Source organism: Moschus berezovskii, chromosome X, assembly GCF_049115385.1.
Source record: "Moschus berezovskii isolate FMDL1 chromosome X, NW_MosBer_1.0, whole genome shotgun sequence".
In the NCBI taxonomy this organism is placed as follows: domain Eukaryota; kingdom Metazoa; phylum Chordata; class Mammalia; order Artiodactyla; family Moschidae; genus Moschus; species Moschus berezovskii.
This window is the reverse complement of record NC_142488.1, coordinates 35,869,757-35,894,303: the sequence shown is the minus strand read 5'-3', so window position 1 is coordinate 35,894,303 and position 24,547 is coordinate 35,869,757. Positions and strand designations below refer to the sequence as shown.

The 24,547-nt window shown below is 40.6% G+C and overlaps 1 protein-coding gene across 3 annotated transcripts in view; it reads right to left on the bottom strand.

The window, feature by feature from the left end:
- XK (X-linked Kx blood group antigen, Kell and VPS13A binding protein) overlaps positions 1-24,547 on the bottom strand; it is an 86,428-nt gene that overhangs the window by 21,648 nt on the left and 40,233 nt on the right. For 2 of the 3 annotated variants that reach the window (XM_088833727.1, XM_088833726.1), the window contains exon 3: positions 15,193-15,650. In XM_088833727.1, the coding sequence (XP_088689853.1) occupies positions 15,193-15,650 (458 nt within the window). Of the gene's footprint in view, positions 1-11,807; positions 15,651-24,547 lie in introns of those variants that run through there. The other variant, XM_055393911.2, reaches the window with a different exon arrangement.

Here is a 24,547-nt window from a genome sequence, read left to right as displayed (position 1 = left end):
CTAGAATACAAAGAAGCTACATTTTATTTGGCTATCTAAGCTCAGCATGATGAAATCAGTGATTCTGTTACCTTTTGATACATATATCTGATGAAATATTCACCTGCTGTTAGGTCCCAGACACCTGCCTTTCTTATACAGCAAGATTTCTGAATTGCTGGACAGCCCAGCTGCAGTGTAATCGCCTGGGGAAACTTTAGGAAAATCCTGATGCTCAGGTCTCACTCCCACACATTGCCACTTGTAGTCTGGGGTGTAGCCGGACCTCAGAATTTCCTAAAGCCCCCAGGTGGTTCTAATGCACAGCCAAGGTTAAGAACCACTATATAGGAAAACATCAGCCCCACTGGCCAGGACATGCTGTGTTCACCCTCTCTTTGAACACAGAAATAATAGAGTAAGGATGACTCCTTCTTACTGAAAATACAATTCTTCTGACAAGATGGGTGGAAAATGACATCCAGGAATGAGACTAGGTTGACTTTTCTGTGGTGCGTTTAGTACTCTTCATAGAAAAGCAGGTCCTCAAGGTATGTAGCTATTCAAAGGTCTAGCACAGCGCTGTCCAATATGACACAAACCACAGAAGCCAGTCACATACAACACTTTATATTTCCTAATAGCCACACTGGTGACTCAGATGGTAAAGAATCTGCCTGCATTGCAGGAAACCTGGGTTCAATCCCTGGGCCAGGAAGATCCCCTGGAGAATGGAATGTCTACCCACTCCAGTATTCTTGCCTGGGAAACCTCATGGACAGAGCAGCCTGGCGGGCTACAGTCCATGGGGTCACAAAGAGTTGGACACGACTTAGCGACTAACACTTTCACTGCAAAGCACAGGGAACTCTACTCAATGACATATATGGAAAAAGAATCTTAAAAAGACTGGAGATCATATTTATACACACACACAAAAAAACTGATTCACTTTGTTGTATACCTGAAACTAACACAACATTGTAAATCAACTCTACGACAATAATTTTTTTTACAAAAAATTTTAAAAGTAGGGGCTTCCTTGGTGGCTCAGTGGCAAAGGATCTGCCTGCCAATGCAGGTGATGCGGGTTTGATCCCTGAACCAGGAAGATCCCACATGCTGAGGAGCAAGTAAGCCCATTCGCCACAACTACTGAGTAAGTGCTTTTGAGCTTGGGAGCCACAATTACTGAAGCCTGTGCACCCCTGGGCCTGTGCTCTGCAACAACAGACGCCACTCAGTGAGAAGCCCATGTACCATAACTAGAGAAAAGCCCATGCAGCAATGAGGACACAGTGCAGCCAAAAATAAATATTTATTAAAAAATTTTTTTAAGTAACTAGATGGGGTGAAATTCATTTTAATAAATTCTGTATTTAGTCCAATATATCTAAGATGTTATCATTGCAATGTAATCAAACATAAAAATTGTTAATATTATTTGGGGGTACTAAGTCTTGGAAATCTGATGTGTGTTTTACATTTACAACACATCTCAACTCAGACTAGGAACATTTCAAGTGCTTAGTAATCACACATGGCTAATGCCTGCCATACTGGACAGTGCTGGCTTAGACATCATGGCATTCACAAGTATTAGGACTGACAGTCACACAAAATCAATGGCATAGGTCTTGCAGTTTGTTGTTTAACATGTTACTTAAACCTTCCTAATGGGGGGAGAAGGATTTTTCTAGACGTGTCACACCAGTCAACTAGAGTTCTCCATCAAGGTTGGGGGAGATAACAAAAGGTCTTTCTTCTCTCAGGAAACACCATCCTTGGCCACTGTGAAGAAAGAAGTGGATGGTCTGGGTAGGGACTGAAGTCTTCCTTGGATCCTGGCCTGACACCATCACCTGTCCCGTAACTATGACCCCTTAGCCAAACTCTCCCTCTACAATGTGAGCACTTAATAGTGTCCCTTCTGAAAATCAGTTTGAAGAAAATATTTTTTTTCTCATTTATCTACTTAAGCAGTGTTAACTTCTTTGGTTCCAAAGAATAAGTCTTGATCAACTGGGTTCTAGGTTCACCTGTGCTGAACTACACCTGTTGGCCTTGAGAAGTTCTATCAGTTTTTCTAGAAACACAGGACAGTGGCCCTGAGCAGATATATTGTAGAAGAACAGGACTTCAACCCAGAGTTCTTTCCCCTGGGACCCTCCTGGTTTCAGCCCAGTGTCCCCCTTATGGCTTCAGAGCAGGGCTCCAGTGCTGGGAGCTGTGGGGGGTGCCCTGCCTCAGCCCCCAGCCTGGGGTCTCAGCAGAGATGATCGATCCCTCCCTAATGAGTAAGAGCTGCCTTCTATGTACTCTGCCCCTTCATTCCAGGCTACCCTGGGAAGTGCCACCAGGCTTGCTTCTCCCCTTGGTCTCTGACATCTGCCAAACTTAACCACATCTGCAATTTGGGCAAAGTTTAGGAGTCAGGAGAGCCTAGTGATTAAATGCTTGAGCTTTGGCATCAGACAATATTGAGCTGGAATACTAACTCTACTACTTACTGTGCAACCACAGGAAAATTCCTTTAGTTCACTACTCTCAGCTTTCTTTTCTGTAAAATGGAAATAATTGCAGCAATGGCTGCAAAGGATTGTTGTGAGGAATAAAAGTGATCACGTGGATACTGGTGCTTAGCAGAGGACCTGGTTCATATTAACACTATCATTTTTTCTCCCCCTCACAATGTGGCCAGTAATCCAACCTCACCTCTCTCCCATGATCATGCAACAAAGACCTATAAGCTGTTCTCTGATTATAACTTTCCTTTTTATTAATTCAGGCTTTTGCACATGGTGTTTTAGAACACCATGAAAATTCTTTCCACGGCCTCCACCAGGTAAACACCTACTCATGTTTCAGATCACAAGCAGGGGCAGATATAAGTTTAATGGGGCCTGAAACCTAGACAATTTGGTCTGGGGAGAAGTTTTGGGGGAAAAAAATGATAAAAAATATGAATTCAAAATTAGGTACAAAATGAAAGAATGTTCCGAATGAAAATCAGAACAAAGTACTGGCGCCTTAGAGATTCTGATCCTGTCCTTCTGTGATCCCTTTGGACGGTGTGGCAGAAATGCTTAGTAAATGTCCTTTCGAATTGTATCCAATTTCTCCTTGCTGCCTAGAAAGTGCTACACTCCCGGCATTCATTGTGGAGCCTAAAGCTTACGTGCTATAAACTTCAGGGTAAATTCATCTCTGGTCTGGGATTTTATGTTACTTTCTCTTTGAATATCTCTGGACCTTCAAGACCAGATCTGAACTCCTCCTGTCTGTCCCTCGGACCTCCTGGCTTATAGTCCCATCATAGCTCTTACCTCAGTGCATTGAGATAACCAGGTTGGGTGTCTGACTCTTCGAAGGGACCGTGAGTTCTGGAAAGGAGGGTTGGTGTCTTAGTCACTACACTACCCTCATTGCCTAGTCCAGCACCTGGCACAAGGGGGCGCACTTCAATTAGCTGTTGAACTAATGAATGAATATTCTGTTTCCCTCTCCAACCTCTAGGATTCCTAATTCTCCAGACCTGAGAATTCTCTTCCCTGCCCGCAGATCCACAATTTCACTCCAAGGACACAAACACAATCCCACTAATGGGTATTCTCACAAGATAATTGGATGTAATTGTTCCTATTTTTCAACATATGACTTCTTCCTGAGAGTTTCTTAATCAGGGACATATAACGGCAACCCACTCCAGTATTCTTGCCTGGAGAATCCCATGGATAGAGAAGCCTGGTGGGCTACAGTCCACAGGGTTGCAAAGAGTCGGACACGACTGAGCAACTTCACTTCACTTCAATGCAAAAGGACATAAGTATAGGATTTTGTTTTTGGAGGGGAGATAGGGAGCTTTCATATTCTTCCCAAATTCATCACCTTAGCTGATTTTATTTTTTGGCTGTGCCACCTTAAGATTAATGTGGAATCTTAACTCCCCAACCAGGGATCAAACTTGTGCCCTCTGCATTAGAAGCATGGAGTCATAAACACTGGACCACTAGGGAAGTCCTTGAATCTTTATTTTTTAAAAAATGACAGGGCTTCCCTGGTGGCTCAGCAGTAAAGAATTCACCTGCCAATGCAGGAGACATGGGTTCGATCCTTGATCCAGAAAGATCCCACATGCCGTGGAGCAGCTAAGCCTGTGTATCTCAACTACTGAAGACCACACGCCCTAGAACCCATGCTCCACAACAAGAGAAGCCACCGCAATGAGATGCCTGAGCACTACAACTCGAGAGGAGACCCTGCACACCACAACTAGAGAAAAGCCTGCACAAAAACGAATTCCCAGCACAGCCAAAAATAAATAAATTTTAAGAAATGAGAGTGAAATGTCAGATTGCCCAGCAAACGGCCATTTCCCCCACTTGTTGCTGTTTGCAGAAACCTATTTTTTGTGGATGTTCTTCCTCCCATAAGCTAAAGGATAGTGGCATCTTTGCCAGCCCCAAGGAATGACTGCTGTGTAGTCAAACAAAACCATGACAACATCATTCTGCTTGCCAGAGACAGCTTTAGAGGTAGGGATATGACAACTCCAGCCAATAAGAAACTTATGGAATTCTGCTGAAGGGGAAATAGGTGGCTTCTAGGAAAGATTTCCTCCTAAAAGAAGGAAAATCCTTTTTCTAATTTTGGTTCAGTTGTATAACTGTAGTGCCTGGAGCCCAGGCTGTCATGTTGCAATCATAAGGAGGCAAACGTGAAGATGAAGCAGCAAAAATTCTTAGATCAGATAACAAAATCTTATTGTTTAATCAGGTGTTCTTCAATTTAGAAGACTTAAATTGAAGAAAGTGGGGAAAACCACTAGACCATTCAGGTATGACCTAAATCAAATCCCTTATACAGTGGAAGTGAGAAATAGATTTAAGGAACTAGATCTGATAGAGTGCCTGATGAACTATGGATGGAGGTTCATGACATTGTACAGGAGACAGGAATCAAGACCATCCCCAAGAAAAAGAAACAAAAAAGCAAAAAGGCTATCTGGGGAGGCCTTATAAGTAGCTGAGAAAAGAAGAGAAGTGAAAGGCAAAGGAGAAAAGGAAAAATATACCCATTTGAATGAAGAATTCCAAAGAATAGCAAGGAGAGATAAGAAAGCCTTCCTCAGTGATCAATGTAAAGAAATAGAGGAAAACAATAGAATGGGAAAGACTAGAGATCTCTTCAAGAAAATTAGGGATACCAAGGGAACATTTCATGCAAAGATGGGCTCAATAAAGGACAAAAATGGTATGGACCTAACAGAAGCAGAAGATATTAAGAAGAGGTGGCAAAAATACACAGAACTGTACAAAAAAGATCTACATGACCCAGATAATCACGATGGTATGATCACTCACCTAGAGCCAGACATCCTGGAATGTGAAGTCAAGTGGGCCTTAGGAAGCGTCACTATAAACAAAGCTAGTGGAGGTGATGGAATTCCAGTTGAGCTATTTCAAATCCTGAAAGATGATGCTGTGAAAGTGCTGCACTCAATATGCCAGCAAATTTGGAAAACTCAGCAGTGGCCACAGGACTAGAAAAGATCAGTTTTCATTCTATTCCCAAAGAAAGGCAATGCCAAAGAATGCTCAAACTACTACCCAATTGTATTCATCTCACACGCTAGTAATGCTCAAAATTCTCCAAGCCAGGCTTCAGTAATATGTGAACCGTAAACTTTCAGATGTTTAAGCTGGTTTTAGAAAAGCAGAGGAACCAGAGATCAAATTGCCAACATCTGCTGGATCATCGAAAAAGAAAGAGAGTTCCAGAAAAACATCTATTTCTGCTTTACTGACTATGCCAAAGCCTTTGACTATGTGGATCACAATAAACTGTGGAACATTCTGAAGAAGATAGGAATACCAGACCACCTGACCTCCCTCTTGAGAAACCTGTATGCAGGTCAGGAAGCAACAGTTAGAACTGGACATGGAACAACAGACTGGTTCCAAATAGGAAAAGGAGTGCGTCAAGGCTGTATATTGTCACCCTGCTTATTTAACTTATATGCAGAGTACATCATGAGGAACGCTGGGCTGGAAGAAGCACCAGCTGGAATCAAGATTGCAGGGAGAAATATATGCAGATGACACCAACCTTATGTCAGAAGGTGAAGAAGAACTAAAGAGCCTCTTGATGAAAGTGAATGAAGAGAGTGAAAATGTTGGCTTAAAGCTCGACATTCAGAAAACTAACATCATGGCATCTGGTCCCATCACTTCATGGCAAATAGATGGGGACATTGGAAACAGTGGTTGACTTTATTTTTGGGGGTTCCAAAATCACTGCAGATGGTGATTGCAGCCATGACATTAAAAGATGCTTACTCCTTGGAAGGAAAGTTATGACCAACCTAGATAACATATTAAAAAGCAGAGACATTACTTTGTCAACAAAAGTCCGTCCAGTCAAGGCTATGGTTTTTCCAGTGGTCATGTATGGACGTGAGAGTTGGACTATAAAAAAGCTGAGCACTGAGGAATTGATGTTTTTGAACTATGGTGTTGGAGAAGACTCTTGAGAGTCCCTTGGACTGCAAGGAGGTCCAACCAGTCCATCCTAAAGATCAGTCCTGGTTGTTCACTGCAAGGACTGATGCTGAAGCTGAAACTCCAATACTTTGGCCACTTGATGCGAAGAGCTGACTCATTTGTAAAGACCCTGATGCTGGGAAAGATTGAGGGCAAGAGGAGAAGGGGATGACAGAGGATGAGATGGTTGGATGGCATCACCGACTCAATGGACATGAGTTTGGGTAAACTCTGGGAGTTGGTGATGGACAGGGAGGCCTGGCGTGCTACGGTTCATGGGGTCGCAAAGAGTTGGACACAACTGAGTGACTGAACTGAACTGAATCAGGTGTTCTATGAATTGTAGCTGAAAGCACCTTGATAGAATTTCTCATGAATCCAAGGAAGTGAATTGAAAAATGTGTAGAAATCTCTTCATTATTTTGATGGTTATCATGATAAATAATACACATCTTTTTAGTACTTTGAAATTGTAAAAGCATTTCACCTTGATGACACACTTTGTGTAAAGGTACATAATTTACTTCTTGAAGACAGAATACTCACAGAGTCATATTACATTTTAAAAATAAAAAAATAATTTCTCGTCTCTTGAATCAAGCTGGAAATGAGAGAAGCCAAGTGATTTGTATGTGAACAACTTTCATTTCACAAGGAAAAAAGTAGACTGTAAGTACACATGAGAAGATATTCCATCAGTGAAAAAACTTTCTAGAGTAGTAATTCTCAACAGGGTGGGATAAATTGGGAGAATGGGACTGACATACACACACTGCTGCTGCTGCTGCTGCTGCTAAGCTGTTTCAGTCGTGTCCGACTCTGTGCGACCCCATAGATGGAAGCCCACCAGGCTCCCCCGTCCCTGGGATTTTCCAGGCAAGAACACTGGAGTGGGTTGCCATTTCCTTCTCCAATGCATGAAAGAGAAAAGTGAAAGTGAAGTCGCTCAGTCATGTCCGACTCTTCACGACCCCATGGACTGCAGCCTACCAGGCTCCTCCGTCCATGGGATTTTCCAGCCAAGAGTACTGGAGTGGGGTGCCATTGCCTTCTCCGCATACACACACTACTATATATAAAATAGATAACTAATAAGGACCTACTTATAGCACAGCGAATTATACTCAATACTCTGTAATGGCCTACATGGGGAAAGAAACTGAAAAAGAGTGCATACATGTATATACAATATAAAAGATTCACTTTGCTGTTCACCTGAAACTAACACAACATTTTACATAAATTATATACCCCAATAAAAATTAAAGAAAAAATATTAATTCCCCATACTCTCAATTACAAAGGAGGTCTTTTAAGGTCACCTCCCACATGATGGTGTTTGAGTTTTTAACACCTGTTCAAGGTAGGGACTGGGAGGGGCGTGTAATGACAAAGTTACTTTAAATACAGTGACACTTTTAATCAGTCTTGTTCTATCACTCACAATAGCATCCTCATAGGTGTGAAAAACAATTGTACAAATGTGTGCCAGACACCTCTGAATAGTGTCAAACATCCCTTGTCAGTGGAGAGGAGCGCAATGCTTCTGCAGTTGGTGGAGGTCTGTAGCTCTACAGCTGAGCACTGTTGTTCTAAATAATTCTGCCGCTCTATTTCAGAAGGTCACCTTGTCGGGAGAAGGCAACACCAGGGCAGCAGTTTCCTCTGCAGTGGACAGGGCAGTGGGGTGAGGTGGGAGGGGGAGGGGTGGTGATGGTGGTGGGGTGAGGATAGTCCTGCAGCCCCACTCCAAAATAGAATTTCTAAATCCTATCTTGTTTCTTGAGTGCCATCGCTCCTGAGAACCCAATTCATTAACTGCCAAATTTAGGTAATTAAAATAGGAAGCTGAGTGATAAGAAATGAAACCAGTATGCATAATGCAGATGTCTATGGAGGAAGATATTCCCAGGACTCTAGGAAGCAGGCTAATCAGGAACTTCAATCAGGAACTCATCATTTGGAGACAGACAATTAATTCAGGACAGGAGGCAGGGAGGGAGCACAAGCACAGGCAGAATCTCAAGATTTCTCTGGATGAATCTCTCATTGGGAGGGGGCAGATGCTGAAACCTCACACGGGGGAGTCTGGGTGAGTTTTCTGAAAAAACCCACTGCAAAGAGATGCTGCTGCATCCTGCTGTATACTCCTCAGGGATGCTCTGGGTACAAAACCGGTTTAAAATAGCACTGTTTTAGACTTCCTTGGTCTAGACCTCCAGAGCATTTCTAGAGAAACGACCACACAGAGAGGGTGACAGGGAGACATAAGGCATCCCCTCAGGTAGGTTTCTGCAGTGGACATACACATTCTTAGCAGGTTAGAGGCCTAGTCTGATGGGGTTTCTTGTGCTCTGGGAAAGAAGGGATTGGGAATATTTCTGAATTCCAAGCTCTCTTCATATCATATACTGATATGAAGTGCCTTTTTTGATAAAAGAAAAAAGGCTCAAAACATCACTCATTATAGTGTTTGCTGCTGCTGCTAAGTCACTTCAGTCGTGTCTGACTCTGTGCGACCCCATAGATGGCAGACCACCAGACTCCCCCGTCCCGGGGATTCTCCAGGCAAGAATACTGGAGTGGGTTGCCATTTCCTTCTCCAATGCATGAAAGTGAAAAGTGAAAGTGAAGTCGCTCAGTCATGTCCAACTCTTCGTGACCCCGTGGACTGCAGCCTACCGGGCTCCCTTGCCCATGGGATTTTCCAGCCAAGAGTACTGGAGTGGGTTGCCATTGCCTTCTCTGATTATAGTGTTTAGAGTTTGTATTTCTGAGCTCTTTCCCAGTTGGAAAGTTGTTCACAGAGAATACAGTCTCCTGGAATGGGGCACCCGGAAAAATGTGGTCACGGGAGAATAATATATACTGTACTTCCCTCACCTGCTTCCAAATTTTTAGAAACTGGGGCATAAAAAGTGTAAAATGAACTATCACAGTGGGACGGGGGCAGGGTATGAACTACACGTTCATGTATTAAGCAGCCAACCCTTGATGGTTAAGATGGGGATCCATGAAAAAGCATCACCCATAATTTTCATATTAAAAAGAAGAGACATTACTTCGCTGACAAAAGTCCCTATAGTCAAACCTGTGGTTTTTCCAGTAGTCATGTACAGATGTAACAGACCATAAAGAAGGCTGAGTGCTGAAGAATTGATGCTTTCGAACTGTGGTGCTGGAGAAGACTCCTGAGAGTTCCTTGGACTTCAATGAGATCAAGCCAGTCAATCCTAAAGAAATCAACCCTGAATATTCACTGGAAGGACTGATGCTGAAACTGAAGCTCCAATACTTTGGCCACCTGATGTGAAGAGACAGTTTATTAGAAAAGATCTTGATGCTGGGAAAGATTGAAGGCATAAGGAGAAGAAAGAGGCAGAGAATGCGATGGTTAGACAGCATCACCAACTCAATGGACTTGAATTTGAGCAAATTCTGGGAGACAGTGAGGAGAGAGGAGCCTGGTGAGATGCAGTCCATAGGGTCACAAAGACTCAGATGCAACTTACCAACTGAACAACACAGTTTGTCAGTATACATCCCAAATTTATGCTGTTAAGCTATTAGTACTGATAAAATGCATGTTTTCTTCAAACAGATTTTCAAAGTCTGCTCTAGTTTTCCCATCTTTCACAGGGAAGTTAAAATTTCATCATAACTTTAAACAAAGAGAACTCATAGATGAGAACTGAATAGATTCACATTGTTAAAGGTTTCTGGAAACAAATGAATTGATCCAATTGTTAAATGGAATATGAACTCTAGATTAGATACCAGTATCACAATCACATTGAATTTCCAGAATTTGATCACTGTTCTATGGCTATGTAAGAAAATGACTTTGTTCAGTGTATAAGAGAATACACAGTGAAGTGTTTAGGAATAAAGGGGGAAAAGAGTGAAAGTAAGAATTATAAAGTAAACATGACAAAATATTAATACATGAAACTGAGTGAAGGATAAAGGAATTCCTTGCACCATTCCTAAGGCTCTTCTATTAGCTTGAAATTATTTCAAAATAAAACATTTACAAACACCATATGAAGTAATTTCAGAATGACCTACTTAAAAACTACTCTTGTTGACCTTCTGTTTTCTCAAGGGGTTGACTTAACACCAAGAGATCTCTTCCAAAAGACTTATCCTATAGCTAAGTCTTTCCAAATTTCAAGACCACCTTTAGAGGCAAAGAAGTGATTGCAACAATCCTTGTCTAGTTCATGCTCCAAAAATGACCCCTTTAATAACTGTTTTTTTTTAGATTCCACATATAAGTAAAATAATACAGTATTTATCTTTCTTAAAATAAACAACAATAACAACAAAAACCTCATAGTTATAGAGGGCTTCCCTAGTGGCTCAGACGGTAAAAGTGTCTGCCCGCAATGTGGGAGACCCGGGTTCGATCCCTGGGTCAGGAAAAACTCCTGGAGAAGGAAATGGCAACCCACTCCAGTACTCTTGCCTGGAAAATTTTATGGATGGAAGAGCCTGGTGGGCTACAGTCCATGGGGTCACAAAGAGTCAGACACGACTGAGCAAATTCACATAGATATAGTAATAGATTAGTGGTTGCCAGTTGGGGGTGGGTGGGTAAAATCCATGGAGGGGATCAAGAGGCACAAATTTCTAGTCCTAAATACGTCACAGGATATAATAAACAGCATGGTGACCAGAGTCAACAATATTGTACTGCATATTTCCAAGTTGCTAAGAGAGTAAATCTTAAAACTCATCACAAGAAAAAAGTTTTGTAATTTTGTATGGTGACAGATGGTAAGTAGAATTATTGGTTATCATTTTGCAATATATACAAATATTGAATCATTATATTTGTATATCTGAACCTAATATATCAAGTATACCTCAATAAAAAAAATAATGCATTTTGACATGTAGAAAAAACCTGATTCTTTTTCCAACCACAGATCATCATTTACAATTTGACTATTTGCTTATGTAACTATTAAGTCACTCATTTGATATCTTATATTTCTGGATCAGTATACCACTTATGTTTGAGCAGAATTTTAGGATTTAGCAGTGTAGCTTTAAAAAATGGGATAAAGGCTTATAAAACAATCAGAGGAATTTTATGGACTGTTGGTGTCTTGCCAGGCAGAGCACTAGCACTCTCAAATTTCTCATCCTACAGACAAAATTTCCAGATGAGATTACAAAATCATAAATAATCACAAAAAAAAACAGTTTCAACTTTGTTTCTAAAATAGTCCCTGAAGTAATAAAGCCATGCAAGGACTCTAAGGAATGAAAAGCAAGGAGAAATTGAAAAATTAATTTATTATATGAAGAAACATAAACAATATTTATTAGAGTGAATGGCTGCTGAGAAGCAGCCTGCAAAAGCTCTCATCCACAATGTACATACAGGCTGAGAAGTACTAATACATACACTCATAACCATAGCACTAATGTTCGAAGGAGGCTTCCAAGGAAATGTTGCATTTGACAATCAATTTTAAAGTTTATTTTTCCCATTTACAAGGCTGAAAAGATAATATCCACATTCAATTAAAGTCTAGCAGGATCAGGCATTCAAATTGGAAAGCAAAATTAACAAAAGATGCTGTTATATCCTTTATGAAACATGACAGATACAAAAATGATAAGCTCATCTGCTATCAAAAGCAATTTCTCAGATTTCAGTGGGTCTTTTTCCTCCAAGTACTATATGCTTGAGTGCTAATTGTTTAAGTAACTGATGGTAAGAGAAAGGGCAAGTGCTGAGTTCTCTCCAAGAGTAAAGACCATTTACACTTGTCTTTCTATAAGGTCAAAGGCTGACATATTCCCTGAAGACACTCATGTGAATGATGTTACTTGTTTCTTTTCTAACAGTAAAACAAAAACAATAACCTGTTTCGGGATTTGAGTAACTATAAAAACAACTCCTTTAAACATGCATGGCACTTTAAAAACATTTTCAAAGCATTTTCACAGCTATTATTTAAATTTGTTCTGCTGACAGCCTTGTGAGGTAGGCCGGGCAAGAATATCATGCAAATCTGATGGGTGAGGAAACTGAGGCAGAGAGAAAGTAAGTAATTTGCTGGGTTATCAGGATGATGCCAACCTCTATACTGCACTGTCTCCAGTAACAAAGAAAGTCTAAACATGTTTCATGACCTCGTTTCAATATATTTGGAGGAAATACTTCACTTCCATCCAGTCAAATGATAGTGATTCAGTTGGTGCATCTCTTATGACAAGTTAAGGCTTGTAATTAATTAGACAAAGCACTGAGAGTTTTAAAAATTGGAATTATAACTGAAAAAGACATTTTAACTCTCAAGATAGGAGGAGATTTGCTGGTTGTTTGTCTTTAGGGCAACTTAGTTCTGCATAATTTTGCTTTTTCAGAGTTATAATATAAATCATTAAAAAAAACTTCTCAGTTCACTAGGATTTACATTTTTGCCATGAAAAAAGCAGTGGTTTCTTTCCCCAAAGTGACTACATGTATATGGTCCCAAAGGAGGGGTATCTGCATATCAAGAGTTAAAGATAACAAAATGTCCAATTTAGTTACCAAACCTTATAAATATCCTTATAAATGTGGCTTAAAATTGGACTTTGGGAGTGTGACAGACCATCACTGTTAGTTTGATTTGGGGTCACTCAATATGCTTACCTACATGCTACATTAAAATGATTTTAAATGTATTTGAAGGCCCAGCTTTTGTCATGGTTCTTGAGACAGGCTTCCAAATGAACGCTGGGGAAGTACCAGTCTCTCCATCCTGGTCTAATTCTGACCACAACTCCTGCTCAAACTCACCAATTTAACCTGTTCCCTGACAAACTAGCTATTAGAAACTGGATGGTTCAGAAAGTTCAGCCATTAGGGTTCTAAGACTGTCAACTCTGACTGACCTGCAATGTCCTGCCTTGTCAGTGACAGGTCACCTGCTCCCAGGGATTTCACTATCAAGGTTTTTATGGTAGAAATAATGGCACTAGATCCAGGCATTTTCCCTGGACAACTGAGGAGATTCTACAGATCCTTTTACGAAAGAAACAGGGTTCCAAATTAAAGGAGAAATTATACTGAAGATAGGAGAGTGTAGGAGGATAAAACTGAAATTCTTACTCAAATTAACTCATAATCGTACCAAATCAAGGTACATTCAGTTATTAAAGATAAAAATCTTCTGGTCATTCCATCTCTTTGTAAAATTTAAGTTTCTGAAGTCTGTATCTAACTGAAGGGGGGAACTCTGCTCCTTCAAATAATGAAAATTAAAATGCCCTATATACCTGTGCTAGGTGAGAAATTTCTATGGAGTTTTCTAGAAGAACTTAGGTTAACCAAGGTAACTCTTGTCTGAAACTTTCCTGACAGGCAAGGAAGAGGTGGAGTAAAGACTGAATTTTATTTTCTTCTTTCTTAAGAAGACAAATCCTAGCCAATTCTACTAGAAATTTCCAAAACTATAGGATGGGACTGCATCTTGAAGAGGTTAAGCCCACCTTCTAGCAGAGTCACACCTTCCACCAACACAAGAAGGTAAGAATTCTGCTTATAAAAGCCAAAATCATTTTGATATTTTAACAACCCCCTCAATCCAGAGTTTCTCCAACATATTAAAGGAACACAACTTCTCTAAAACTCTATGGCTTCTGTAACCAAATTTAGAACTCAATTTTTCATCCATGGATTCTTTAAGAATAGAGTTTGAAAATCCAGACTTTTGAGTCAATGAGAAATAGGAGGCCAAGGTTGCTACAGCTAGTTATGTACAAAGAGTCCCAATGAGATGAAAATGGAACATTTGTCTATTCAAAAACCAAACTTGAACAGCCTTCTCTAAAAACTCTAATAGGAATGATGTGGCTGATGGCAAAAACCCCAGTGACCATCTCTGGTAATCAGACAGCTCTTAGGTGAGAACTCTTCTCAGGGATAATAAAACATTAGGCTACCTAAACCAGTAGTCCAGAAAACTAGAACACAAGAAATCCCCTGTCCTCATTCTATGTGATGGCTCTCAACAGCCAACTCAGATATCATGGGTACTTTGTCAATGACAAGGCCAGTAACGTCTGGTCAACTGTAAATGGTGGTGCTTTAGGCTGCCACTGCAACACTCATGGGTTCCCCTGACTTCTCTCCATGGTTCCCACTCACCTGACCAAGAGCTCTCTAAAGGTGAACAACTCACAAGGAGTTGAGAGCTAAATTCCTGCTTTGTTAATTGTGCAGGGCCCATCACTTGCATGAAGAACAGGGATCAACCCAGCAAACACTACATCTGGGCCTCAAGAGACTCAGGTCCCATTAAGCAGAAGAGAGCTCATCAGTATTCAAGATCTGGCTGGGCATGGAACTTATTTTACTGCTAGAAGGGGTCTCCTCTCTGTCTGTGGGTGACCTTAGGTCTGTCTTTTCTGCAGACTCGCAGGATTCCCGCCGCCTGCGGTTACAGCAGGCACACTTTAGCCACTCCTGAAAGCTTTCGGAACCATTGGAGGAAAAGAGCTTTTTGCAAGGGTGGAAGAACTGATAGAACACAACCATGAACAGAATGGCCGTGCAGTACCCAATGAGCAACTGCAGCATCAGCAGGGGTGCGCACACATACATATAGATGTCGGTCTTGTAAAGATACCACATGAGGAGGAGGAAGGCGTTCTCGATGAACCTCACCATGTAGTACACCAGGAGCCGGTACCAGTTATGAGACTTGCTGATGAGGTCGGGGTTGTTGATTTTCAGCTGCACCGCCGACCAGCAGAACATGTTGATCCCGGCGTAGAGGAGGGTGAGGAAGCACAGCACAATGGTGGTGCCCAGACGACTGAAGGCCTTCTCAAAGTTCTCAGGGAAGGGGGAGCCACTGCACCAGAAGAGGATCCAGGGGTAGAAGAGGAAGCCGAGGAAGTTGATGAGTATGTCTATGACCACCCAGGCCTTCAGGACAGAGGTAAAGAGGACCAGGACAATGACTCGGGTGACAATCTCAAAGCTCCTCCAGAGGAAGATACAGACATAGGCCAGGGGCTTCACCTTGACATCATATTCATCATATTTGATCTTGATGGCTAGGATGTTACAGCGCAAGGCTCCGTACACAATGGACAATAGGGAAAGGACCATGAACAGACCTGAGGAGAGAAGAGAAAGAGTGCTCTCAAGTCTCACCTCCACCAAGAATCCTCCTGTGGCGGCCATGGTCACTCCCCCACCCACATTCCTTGGACCCTTCTGTTTTATGTGCACAGGTAGACTTCCGGCTGTCAGGGTCACTCACTGTGCCTGAGAGCTTTTTTTCAGGGTTGCAGATGCCTGCTGTGCCCAGGCGCCAGGCAGGCAGAAGTGCCCCGGAATTAATATCCCTGGGAGAACCCTTTAATACTCCAACCCTAGCCCTGAGAAGAGCTGGAATATAACAAACCAACTTTCCCTACCCTTTGGGTAGAATAACTCGGAGGTGTGTGTTCTGTACTTTGGGGGTGGCCAAAAAGTTCCTTTGTGTTTTTCCATAGCATTTTAAGGAAACACCAAGTGAACGTTTTTGCTAACCCAGTATTTATTGGTGTTTCCTCACAGGATTATTTTCTAGTCACCCACAGAAACTGTTGTCTAATAATGCTCCCTTTATTAGCCACTTTCTCCTCCCAGTCTCACTACCCTTCTCCCATGGTTCTTACACCTTCCTCTAGAAAGACCTGTTCTCAGATTCCTTGTCTTGGTCTACTTTATGGTCAACTGAAACTAAAACACCTTTGGAACCCATCTTGCTCTGCTGGAATATGGAGAGTCCTTTACACAATACCTAAGAAAAAGAAAAGCAAAATAGTTGTCTGAGGAGGCCTTACAATAGCTGAGAAAAGAAGAGAAGTGAAAGGCAAAGGAGAAAAGGAAAGATATACCCATTTGAATACAGGGTTCCAAAGAATAGCAAGGAGAGATAAGAAAGCCTTCCTCAGTGTTCAATGCAAAAAATAGAGGAAAACAATAGAACGGGAAAGACTAGAGATCTCTTCAAGAAAATTAGAGATACCAAGGGAAAATTTCATGCAAAGATGGGCACAATAAAGGACAGAAACAGTATGGACCTAACAGAAGCAGAAGATATTAAGAAGAGGTGGCAAAAATAGACAGAATAACTATACAAAAAAGATCTTCATGACCCAGATCACCACAATGGTGTGATCACTCACCTAGAGCCAGACATCCTGGAGTGTGAAGTCAAGTGGGCCTTAGGAAGCATCACTACAAACAAAGCTAGTGGATGTGATGGAATTCCAGCTGAGCTATTTCAAATCCTAAAAGACGATGTTGTGAAAGTCCTGCACGCAATATGCCAGCAAATTTGGAAAACGCGACAGTGGCCACAGAACTGGAAAAGGTCAGTTTTCATTCCAATCCCAAAGAAAGGCAATACCAAAGAATGTTCAAACTACCACACAATTGCACTCATCTCACATACTAGCAAAGTAATGTTCAAAATTCTCCAAGTTAAGCTTCAATAGTACCTGAACTGAGAACTTCCAGATGTTCAAGTTGGATTTAGAAAAGGCAGAGGAACCAGAGATCAAGTTGTCAACATCCATTGGATTACAGAAAAAGCAAGAGAGTTCCAAGAAAACATCTACTACTGCTTCACTGACTACACTAAAGCCTTTGAGTGTGTGGATCACAACAAACTGTGGAACATTCTGAAAGAGATGGGAATACCAGACCACCTGACCTGCCTCTTGAGAAACCTGTACGCAGGTCAGGAAGCAACAGTCAGAACTGTATATGGAACAACAGACTGGTTCCAAATAGGAAAAGGAGTACGTCAAGGCTGTATATCGTCACCTTGCTTATTTAACTTACATGCAGAGTACATCATGAGGAACGCTGGGCTGGAAGAAGCACAAGCTGGAATCAAGATTGCTGGGAGAAATATCAATAACCTCAGATATGCAGATGACACTACCCTTATGGCAGAAAGTGAAGAGGAACTCAAAAGCCTCTTGATGAAAGTGAAAGAGGAGAGTGAAAAGGTTGGCTTGAAGCTCAACATTCAGAAAACAAAGATCATGGCATCTGGTCCCATCACTTCATGGGAAATAGATGGAAAAACAGTGGAAACAGTGTCAGACTTTATTTTTTCGGGCTCCAAAATCACTGCAGATGCTGATTGCAGCCATGAAATTAAAAGACGCTTACTCCTTGGAAGGAAAGTTATGACCAACCTAGATAGCATATTAAAAAGCAGAGACATTACTTTGCCAACCAAGGTCCGTCTAGTCAAGGCTATGGTTTTTCCCGTGGTCATGTATGGATGTGAGAGTTGGACTGTGAAGAAAGCTGATCGCCGAAGAATTGATGCTTTTGAACTGTGGTGTTGGAGAAGACTCTTGAGAGTCCCTTGTACCACAAGGAGATCCAACCAGTCCATTCTAAAGGAGATCAATCCTGGGTGTTCATTGGAAGGACTGATGCTAAAGCTGAAGCTGCAATACTTTGGCCACCTCATGCGACGAGTTGACTCACTGGAAAAGACTCTGATGCTAGGAAAGGTTGGGGGCAGGAGGAGAAGGGGACGACCAAGAATGAGATGGCTGGATGGCATCACCGACTCTGTGGACATGAGTTTGAGTGAACTCCGGGAGTTGGTGATGGACAGGGAGGCCTGGCGTGCTGTGATTCATGGGGTCACAGAGAGTCGGACATGACTGAGCGACTGAATTGAACTAAACTGTACCCATGAGCACTACATGATTTTGAAGCTGAAACTCCAATACTTTGGCCACCTGATGTGAAGAGCTGACTCATTGGAAAAGACCCTGATGTTCGAAAAGATTGAGGGCAGCAGGAGAAGGGGATGACAGAGGATGAGATCGCTGGATGGCATCACTGACTCGATGGATACGGATTTGGATAGACTCTGGGAGTTGGTGATGGACAGGGAGGCCTGGCATGCTGCAGTTCATGGGGTCACAAAGAGTCGGACACGACTGGGCAACTGAACTGAACTGAACCCATGAGCACACACTGTGTGTCAAAACTGGAATACAGTCACTTACTGTAGGCTACCACCACCTCCAAATATTGGAGAAGGGAGGGACAGGAGGTGGGGTTTGGAGTTAAGAACCAAGAGTCTCGCTCTTGTTTTACTCTGGTCTCTCCATGCCTCACTGGGGAAACAGTAATCTCCTTGGGTTTTGTTTTCTTGCCCACAAAATTGCTCTGTATAAACTGGAGCCTCTTAAAATGCAATGTTCCTATAACAAAATTGTCTTTACTTATAATTTAAAATGTATGGAAATAAAGGGTTCTTTTTCTTAAGTTCTGAATCAATGGAGCTTTGGTAGTTAAGTTTCCTGGAAGAAGCTCAGTTTTACTTAAAGCATCTGTTTCTCTCACAGTCTTGTTGCACAGATTTAAATCACCGATATTCTCTGGAAAGACTGTCACCTACTGATCAAATTTAAAAGACAGAAATACTATCACAGGAGTATACTGGGAAGTAATTGTACTGAGTTATTTTTCCTGAGAGGTTAGTTCAATGGAGCATTATAAAGCAGTGCATACTGCTGATACACTTTTTGTTTTTATTGAAGTATAGTTGATTTACAGTGTTTATTAATCTCTGCCATTTTGCCTCTTTTGCTCTTCCCTCAGTAGACAACGTGTCTTTCTTACTATTTGGAGCCAGGATCTCCACCTGTACGGTACTCCATCACTTGCCTTCTCCAAAATCTTACTCAATTATGATCTTTCTCTTCTAAATTTTCAACTACTCACAGACATCATGGATACCTTTATGTCATCACTTGGTACCTTGGGTTTAGTGAAAGCTCTGAGAGGTAGGCACTGTTTCATACAGATTTTTACTACCAGCACCTAGCATAGTGACTGGCACAAAGTTGGTAACTGATACATGTATGTTGAATAAATGAATGAATTGAAAACCGTATAATCCATGCTGCTACTGCTAAGTCACTTCAGTTGTGTCCGGCTCTGTGCGACCCCATAGATGGCAGCCCACCAGGCTCCCCTGTCCCTGGGATTCTCCAGGCAAGAACAGTAAAAACAAACAAACAAAAAAAAAAAAACCCTGAACAAGGAATTGAAGCTCTTAACCTCTCACAGATGCAACTTAAGTGAGAACTCTTAAAGTCCTTTCCCAGAGGGTAATTTCTGGGGTTATAGGCTTTCTATGCAAATATATCTGCTTTATATGCCTTTCTCAATCATGAAGTTGCACCTGTTTCCAACACTTCCAGAAAAGTAGGATCCAAATTAGAAAAAGTCTTTGAGATCTAAGTTTAGACTCTAAAGAATCTCTTTTAGGTACATGAGAGACTTGCAAAACAAGGTTAGGAACAGAGCAATTTCTGATCCCAGGAAGAACTAAGGAAGCTAAGTACTGCTTCAGGATGTGGGGCCTAACCAGGATTAAGACAAGTCTGTATTATCTCAGCAGTGGTATCTGCCTGGGCAGTTATCCAGATCACTGTTCTTGCTGGAACCCATGGCTTAGTCTTACTTGAGTTATTTTTGACCACTTATTATAGGACCCTGTGTTGTGCTTTAACTCCACCCCAGGCCCTGACAACTGCAAAGAGTTAATGAAAAGATTGAAAATGAGCGAGATCATCATCACTTTGAGCTCACACCCATATCTGCCACTTTCCCTCTCCAGCTGCTATCACAGATATTGCTTTGGTCCTTTATTGTAACAGCTTCATTGAGACATAATTTACATACCGTATGATTCACAGTTTAAACTGTATAATTCACTGCTTCTTTAAAAGCAGATTCACAGATATGTGCACCTGTCATCAGAGTCACTTTTAGTATGTTTTCATCACATCAAAAAGAAATCCTGTACCCTTTAACTCTCATTCCTCTATCCCTTCCCCCACCCAGTCATGAACAACCACTAACTACTTTCTGTCTCTATAGATTTCCCCATTCTGGACTTCCATATGAATAAAATCATGTAATGTGTGGTCTTTTGTGACTGGTTTCTTTCACTTAACATAATGTTTTCAACATTCATCTATACTGTAACATGCATCAGTCCTTCATTCACGGTCAAATAATATTCCATTGTATGAATATACTACATTTTGTTTATCTATTCATCAGTTGATAAAAATTTGGGTTGTTTCCACCTTCTGGCTATTGTGAAGAGTGCTGCTCCAAACATTTGCATAAGAACATGTTTTTACCTGGGTCTAAAGAAGTAGAACTGCCTGGTCATATGGTAACTTTATGTTTAATTATTTGAGGAATGGCCAGACTGTATTCCAAAGTAACTGAACCATTTTACATTCCCACCAGCAGTGTATGAAGGTTACAATTTCTCCATACACTCACAAATGTTTGCTATTATTATTAACTTAAATTTATTATTAACTTTTTGATTCTAGTCATGCCAGTAGGTGTGAAGTGGTAATCTTTTCTGATTTCAGTTTCTACTTTTCTAATGACTAATAATATAGAGTATCTTTTCATGATACCATAAGGAAGGCTGAGTGCTGAAGAACTGAAGTTTTTGAACTGTGGTGCTGAAGAAGACTCTTGAGAATCCCTAGGACAGCAAGGAGATCAAACCAGTCAATCTTAAAGGAAATCAACCCTGAATATTCATTGGAAGGACTGATACTGAAGCTGAAGCTCTAATACTTTGGCCACCTGATATGAAGAGCTGACTCACTGGAAGAGACCCTGATGCTGGAAAAGACTGAAGGCAGGAGAAGCGGGTGACAGAGAAAGAGATGGTTGGAAGACATCACAGACTCAATGGACATGAGTTTGAGCAAACTCTGGGAGATAAGACAGGGAAGCCTGGCGTGTTACAGTCCAAGGGGTTGCAAAGACTCAGACATAACTTAGCGAGTGAACGAGTCTTTTCATGTGCTTATTGGTATTTGCATATCTTCCTTACTTGCTTTGGTTCTTAGCTATAGCACAAACTCATAATAATTTCACATCATCTCATATGTATCCCCAAAACTCTGCCAGAATTCAAAGGCCAGTTTTGCACAGACTGACTTAAGAACAATATATTAGCTTTATCAACAGCTGTCAATGAGCATTTAAAATGAAAAAAAAAAGTATAATTTGATCCTCTCATGCTTTTAAAATTCCCTTTAAAATGCATTAAAAAACAAAAAAGAGGATTTCCATGCTGGCAATGGTAGATTAGTTTGTTCTGGTCCAATATTTCTGCCAAGAACAACTGTACAAACACCCGTTCAAAGGCGTCAGAGATCTACCAAATCCCTCAGTATTTTGAAGCTAAGATCTTAAAGAAAAGTCCTAAGATAAAATTCTGAAGCTGCTTTTCCCCTTGAGACATTTGCCTGTATGATAGTAGTGATTATACTATTACAGAATCTGAACACAGCTTTCGGCAGTCTTTGAAATCTGGTAAGTGTGGGAGCAACTATTGACATTCTGGCTCTATAGTGGTCCTGGATACAGCCAAAGCTTTCTGGTGGGAAACCCAAAGACTAGACACTAGGAGTAAGGGTGACCAGAAATAGATAATCCCTCATAATAGCTGAAGTACAGATTTTAACCAACTCAAGTTATGACTTGAGTTGGTTACAGTTCAACAGTTCAGATACAGGTTACAGTTCAATAGTTCAGATACAGTTCAACAGTTCAGATACAGTTCAACAGTTCAGATACAGGTTGATATAGTTCAACCTGTACCTAATCCAATATTTGCAACAAACAAAAGTAAAATCTTCCTGGAGAAAGACAACTCACCCAGAGCCTCAAATTATCTCTATTTTTACTACAGATATCTGACATTTAGTTAAAAGTACCATGGCATGCCAACAACAAAAACAAAAGAAATGATCAAAATCCAAGAATTGAAATATACCCATAAGAAATAGAGATTCTGTAATTATCTGACATGGACTTAAAATATTCATAATTAATGTATACTCAAGAAATTATGACAAGATAGAGAATTTATCAGAGACTGGAAACTATTCTAAAAACTAGAATAGTTGATATGAAATGAAATGAAAATTCTAGAACTGAAAAAATAAGTGCAATTAAGAAATCAACAGTGGCTCTAATATATTAGAAACAGCTATAAAGATAAATAGTACTAAGTAGAAGGCAAGTCAGAAGAAAATGGAGAAACAAAAAGCATGAGAGACCTACAGAAAACTAAAAATGTTGGCAAGAGAGACAGACATAGAAAAGAGAAGAGAAAGAATGGGTCAGAAGCCATACTTAAAGTGATAAAGTCTAAGAATTTTCCCAAACTGCTAAAATATCAAACTAAACTCCAAGTAGGATAAATACAAAGAAAACCTCCATAAGCATACATATTGTGTTAAAATTGCTGAACGTCAAAGTCTAAATGAAAAATTTAAAAAGCAGTTAGAAACAAACAAAAGTGAGATAAACTTCAAAGGAGCCATAATAACAGCTGGCATCTCAACCGAAATAATGGAAGCCAGAAGATAAAAGAATGGTAACATCAAAGTGGGAAGAAAATAACCACTAACTTAAGCTTCCCATATACAGAGGTCAAGGGAAAAGAAAGGTATTTTATGACAAAACAAAAATGTGAGTATTTGTCACTAGACCTGCTCTGAAGAAAATATTAAAGGTAGCATTTCAGACCAAATGAAAATGATCCCACATGGAAGCATGGAGATACATGAAGGTCTGAACAGGGACCGAAAGGATAAATGTGGCTGTTGTTTAGTTTTTCAGTTGTGTTTGACTCTTTGCGACCCTACAGACTGTAGCCTGCCAGGCTCCTCTGTCCATAGGATTTCCCAGGCAAGAATACTGGAGTGGGCTGCCATTTCCTCCTCCAGGGGATCTTCCTGACCCAAGGATCAAACCCACGTCTTCTGCATAGACAGGCAGATTCTTTATCGCTGAACCATCAGAGAAGCCCCAATAATACAACTCAATTTTTATAATGACTTGAACAATCACTTCACACATACACACTCCCCACCATGAAATGGTCACTAAAGACATCAAAAGGAAGTTAAGCTCATTAGTCATCAGGAAATGTAAATTCAAACTAAAATGAGACACTACTACACACCCATTGTATTACTGAAAGTAAAAGCAAGTGTTGGCAAGATGTGGGGCAACTGCAACTCTTATAGACAGCTTGTGGGAGTGTAAAGTGGTATAACCACTTTTGTAGTTTCTATAGGAGCTAAACACAGGCATTTCCTGTGGCCAGCAATTCTACCCGAGTACAGATATAACAGAACTGCATATATATATATACAAAAAGGCATGTATGAGGATATTTTAGCAGCATTAGTTTTAATAATCACAATCTGAAAATAATCTAATAAGAGAGGAATGTATCATGTGGTATATTCATATAATGGAATACTATACAGCAATGCTAAAAAACAAACTTCTGCTACAAGCCACCATGGATAACGCTCATATTATGTTGAATGAAAGATGCTAGACCTGATTCCACTTATATAAAATTTTTACAAAACAGTAAAAATTAATCTGTGATGTTAGAAGTCAGCCTTCTTTTTTAATTTTTCTTTTATATTGGAGAATAGTTGATGTGTAATATTGTGTTAGTTTCAGGTATATGGAAAAATGATTCACTTATACATATATACATCTATTCTTTTTGAGATTCTTTTCCCATATAGGTTATTACAGAGTATGGAGTAGAATTCTTTGTACTGGTAGGTCCTCAGTGATTATCTATTTCATACATAGTAGTGTGCATAACCCCGATATCCTAATTTATCCCTCCCCTCCTACCTTTCCCCTTTGGGAACCATAAGTTTGTTTCCTAACTCTGTGAGTCTGTTCCTCTTTTGTAAATTCACCTGTATCATTTTTTAAGATTCCACATATAAGTGATTCCATATGATATTTGTCTTTCTCTGACTTACTTCACTTAGCATGACAATCTCTAAGTCCATCCATGTTGTGCATGTTTCATTCTGTTTTATGGCTGAATAATATTCCATTGTATTTATATATTACATATTTATCCATTCATCTGTCAGTGGACATTTAGGTT